The sequence below is a fragment of the Cryptomeria japonica genome, chromosome 7 (assembly GCF_030272615.1).
Source record: "Cryptomeria japonica chromosome 7, Sugi_1.0, whole genome shotgun sequence".
Lineage (NCBI taxonomy): Eukaryota > Viridiplantae > Streptophyta > Pinopsida > Cupressales > Cupressaceae > Cryptomeria > Cryptomeria japonica.
The window spans coordinates 335,391,210-335,396,468 of NC_081411.1; the positions used below are offsets into that span (position 1 = coordinate 335,391,210).

A 5,259-nucleotide genomic window follows, 5' to 3' on the forward strand; every position below is an offset into this window, starting at 1 on the left:
CAAGAAACTATTTTTTCTTTACCTCTCTTTCTCCTCTCAACTTGTTCATAGTCCCACCATAATAATGCATGTCCTTTTAGCTTTGTCTTTGCTATCTTCACATGTTTCTCATTAGGAACATCTTCACATTCAAAGTGATTGTCCATAGCTGCAATCCAATCTAGAAGCTCTTCTTCATCCAAATTACCTCCATACATAGGCAATTCAACTTTCACCTTATGTTTATCACCTTAAACTACTTTTATAAGTTTGATTGTCCTCTATTCCTCAGGGTCCAATTTCTCTTCTCCTTCTACTTCTTCTTCTTCACTCACATCTCCCAAATCAACATTCCTTCTCTGATTAGACTCTAAGGCTTCAAGCCTTGCCAACACAACATTATAGGACTCCTGCAGCCTTGTATTCTTCTCTCTTAGGAGGCATCTTGTCTGTACTCACTTACTCACTCTTCTTTCAAACTTCTAGAATTTCCTTTCAAGGAATCTACTCCCTTGCTATGATACTGCTTGATGTAATACAAAACCCCTTTCTACAAACTTACAACATTCAAAACACAGAATACCCTTTTTAGAGACTCTCTGCTACAAGTGAACAGTCAGATTTCAACGAAACAAACTTATAGGTTCATCAAATTAGCAATACAAGATGTCATAACAACCGAGTCAAGGAGAATAGTCAAAATTCTGTTATAACCCTAGCTATCCTCGCTACCAGGCAATCTCATGAACATAATCTATAGAGTCTTTTTAACAACTCATAATTTTGAATCATCGGCAATGGAAGGTAACGCACACTCTACACCCACATTTGCTCACTTAAATTGTTTGAATCCAAATAGAAATATGTAAATACAAAAATTGAGCAAAAACAGAAACAGAGCGAATTGTAGAAAATAAGATTTCAACACAGAGCCAATGATTTCAATTTTTTTTTTTTTAAAACACCGAGTTTACATTGCAGAATTCCCCCAGTTCTCTCTCTCTCTCTCTACCTCTCGTTCTCTACTCGTTGCTCATACAATTTATACCAAACTTGAATTTTCCCATTGTGACCATTGGATTGCATGACTGTTCAAATTCAAAAACTGATGAGTCATTGTTGGACACAGGTGTCAGAATAGCAATGTTGATATGCTAAATCAATGTTGGGTGCCGATGTTAGATTAGTAACTTCGATCATGAACTTTTTGATCGCTCATCATAATAACTCTTCAAGGCAAAGTAAACATTTCATGTAATTTCAACAGAACAACCTACCCTGATATCACTCATATCGGTATAGCTTATGCCGAACAAAACATTTGAAGGTCTATTGGTATAACCCATCGAAGTCGGCTGAACAACATTTTGTAATCCCGACAGTGTAAATTATCGTGATGACAACCTTATCGGATTAGCTATTCTGATGACAGCTTTCCACCACAATGATGCATATTGGGTTAACTATCCTAATGCCTATATTGATACTTTATCGAAATAACTATTCGAAGTCGACCGAACAAGATTTTGCAAAATCAATAGTATAAACTATCTTGATAACCACAATAATGATACCCTTATTGGTTTAACCTATCTCGATAACAGTAATGACAACTTTTTATCCCAATGACATCTTATCGGTATAGCTTATCCCGATAACAAAAATGATAACATTTTGAGTAACTTTACAAATTTAAAAATCATGACTCCAGTTTTGACAAATAGATCCAAAAACATGAAATAACATTACAAATGGTCTCAACAGACCTTATTGAATCAAAATAAACCTAACCCTAACTCCTAAGACTCAAAACACCAAATTGACACATTGACTAAACCTTAAGTGCTCTTGCACCACTAATGAATGTGAAACATATATTTAATCATTACAGAGTAGACTAAAATAACAAGAAGAATTTGTCACCTGTTAATATGCACTTATATTTAGAACACTTTATAAAAGTAGATCTAAAACTAATGAAAAAATGACATGAATAAATAAATTTCACCTTTAAACATATAAACATATCAACCTTATTTAAAAAAAACAATGATTACTAATCCATTCATTTAACATATGCGTATTAAACCATTAAAATCCTTTCATTCAACATATACTTCTTAAACTGAATAAGATAATCCATTTCTTCCTCTTTCATCAATGTTAATATATTGCTGGTGTACAAAACTAATGAACATTAAATTCAATACCATTACCATTAAAAATTTACATCAAGAAAGGGACCCATACATTTCATTTTTCCTCCTAAGAAAAAATCACAATACTCCATCACACTCTCTCACACCCAAGGTCAAACAGACAATTCTACTTTCTTCTCCTACATCTTTATTGGCTCTCCAAACAAGTGAAACGAAAATAACATATACGGACATTATTTAAGCTTGACCAAGCGCTCATGTAATTTCAAACAATGCAATCGGTATCGCTATAATCGCCATCGCCATCAGTGTTCCGTCGGTCTTCTACTCGCTGGTTGGTCACGCTTGGAATCTGTGAGGCGTGAGGCTCTGTCTTACCTTGAAGCATCAGCACCACTTGTGCCATGTTCGGTCTGGCCTTCTCATCATTTTGAATGCATAACAAACTTACCAGGGCAGATCTTCTCACCTCTTCCACATCTGCATCACTTGCAATCCTTTTATCCACAATATTTATCATGTTTCTCTCACAAATTTGCTCTTTAACCCAGGCTGGAAAGTAGTACCTACTTGATTCTTGCACATTTAGGTCCAGATTTCTCCGGCCAGATATAATTTCCAAGAGAGTCATGCCGAAACTGTAGACATCAACCTTGGGAGTAATGGGAAGGCCAGAGAGCCATTCAGGAGCCAAGTATCCTCTCGTTCCTCTCGTAGCAGTTACCACCTTGCTGAAATCTCTACCCACAAGCTTTGCTAAGCCAAAATCCCCCAACTTGGGAGTAAAATCCTTATCTAGCAGAATGTTTTCGGGCTTTATGTCGCCGTGAATGATGCGATCGCTGCATTGCTCATGGAGATAAAGTAATCCTCTTGCAGTACCCAATGCAATCTCAAATCGGGTTCTCCAATCCAGTATCTTCGATTGGTGTTTCGAATTATTGGTGAAAAGAAAAGAATTTAGAGAGCCGTTGGGCATGTAATCATAAACCAGTAACCTTCGCGATCCTTGTGCACAAAATCCTCTAAGCCTCACCAAATTCGCATGATTTATGATTCCCACAGAGTTGATTTCCGCTCGGAATTGCTTTTCACATTGCTTTGAACTCTCCAGTTTCTTTACGGCTACAAGCGTACCGTCTGGTAGAGTTCCTTTGAACACTGTGCCGAATCCGCCGCTCCCCAACTTATGTCTGAAATTGCTGGTTGCGGTCTTCACCTGGTTGTGAGTGAACCTTTGGGCCCACCTTTGCGGACGCAGTGCATCCGACGAAGCTGCACACCTCTGGGTCGGTCTTAGCCGACACCTCTGCCAGAATAGAAATGCAAAAATCAAAGCAACAAGGACAGCAACAAGAATCTCCGAGAGAATTATAATCAGAAATTTCTGAAGTGTTAGTGCCATCAAATAAGAGTCATTTCCCAAAAAAAAATCCCTAAAAGATGCTCAAATTTCTAGTTGGTTCTTTTGTACGGGACGGTGCAAATGCACCTTTACACATCTGAAAATTTGAGCTCTGTGAAATGAATCTTCACCTGCATACGTCTGACAATTTGAGCTCCTTCAGAGTAAATTAACGCTCAACTATTGCTAAACCAGTGAGTGCATATGCCTAAATACACTTGAAAAGATATATATTAGAAAGCTTTCAGCGAAATGACTTGGTCGTCGGAGAGAAAATACACGCAGTCTTTGTAGCGTCTATCCTATGATTGTGTGGATGATGCAAGCTTAAATTTGATGCAAAATGTTTAGGTATGAGTGGTTTAGAAATTTATTTATTTTTTTTAATTTTTCAACCATCTTTGTCGTTTCTATTTTAAAATTGTTTTTAAGATGAAATGGAAGGTAAAATCAATAGTGTTTGAAATTGTGAACACAAAGACGTGTACTATAAAGTGTGCTATTGACTAGACATGTTTGGAAAATAATATCATAAAAAAAAGTTTAAATTTCAATATTTGTTTCTAATAGTAGTGAGAAGAAATTGGTCTTTGATGGCAAGCGTAAATTTGATTCAAAATGTTTAGGTAAGAGTGGTTTATAGATATTTATTAAAGAAATCATTTTAAAAATCTTTGTCGATCTTATTTTTTAATTTTTTTAAAGATGAAATGGAACGTAAAGTCAATAGTGAGAGAAATTCAGGACACAATGATGTGTACTATAAACTAGCATACCTATATTCTATAAATAAAATTTATGTAGATGACGTTGAGAGATATCAATTTTTACAAATATTTACCCTTAACATAGGTTAATTAATTTCATATGGTTTATATTTATTGCAATTTAGTCTTATTTTAGAATATGAAATGATTTGCATGAAAAACATAGAAGTTTTTAAATCTAGATTTAAAAATATAAGTTTTAGAGCCTTGTTTAGAATATGAAATGATTTGCATACAAAAAAAATAAAAATATAAGTTTTTTTTTAAATATAGATTTAAAAACATATTTTTTTAAATTAGAAGTTTTTTAAAATATAGATTTAAAAATATAATTGTTTTTTACATTTAATAAATAATAATAATAGGAAGTTGCTTTTTAAATTAGATTTGTTTCTTTATATATATATATAAAGAAACAAATATATATATATATATATATATATATATATATATATATATATATATATATATATATATATATATATATATATATATATATATATATATATATAATAGAAAGTTTCTTTTTAATTCAGATTTTAGTCTTTAACTTATTTTTAAATTATGTGTTATCTAGTCATAATAAAAAATAATAATAGAAAGTTTCTTTTTAATTTAGATTTTAGTTTTCAACTTATTTTTAAATTATCCATTGTTCTGACATAATTATTCTATTGACTAGACGTGCTTGCAAAATAATATTATGAAAAAAGTTTTAAATCTCAATATTTATTTCTAATTATTTTAATTCTTAAATTATCTATAGATTTAAAATTAGACTTTATTTTTAATCTTTCTATAAGCATTACTATCTTAAATTAAACTAATAATACTTTGTGAAGCCCAACAAATGTTGTTAAAAATATTAGAACTATCAGAATCATTGAGAATGTGGGAAATAAAATATCATAAAGAGATGTGTAAGAATATTATCCTTAAAAATGCCAAT

The 5,259-nt window shown here is 32.6% G+C and overlaps 1 protein-coding gene across 1 annotated transcript; it reads right to left on the reverse strand.

Moving 5' to 3' along the window:
* Positions 1 to 2,403: 2,403 nt before the first annotated feature.
* On the reverse strand, positions 2,404 to 3,543 carry LOC131856737 (G-type lectin S-receptor-like serine/threonine-protein kinase At2g19130). The gene has a single exon (XM_059208644.1). The coding sequence runs from the start codon at positions 3,541 to 3,543 to the stop codon at positions 2,404 to 2,406; it is 1,140 nt and encodes a 379-aa protein (XP_059064627.1).
* Between the last annotated feature and the right edge of the window lie 1,716 nt (positions 3,544 to 5,259).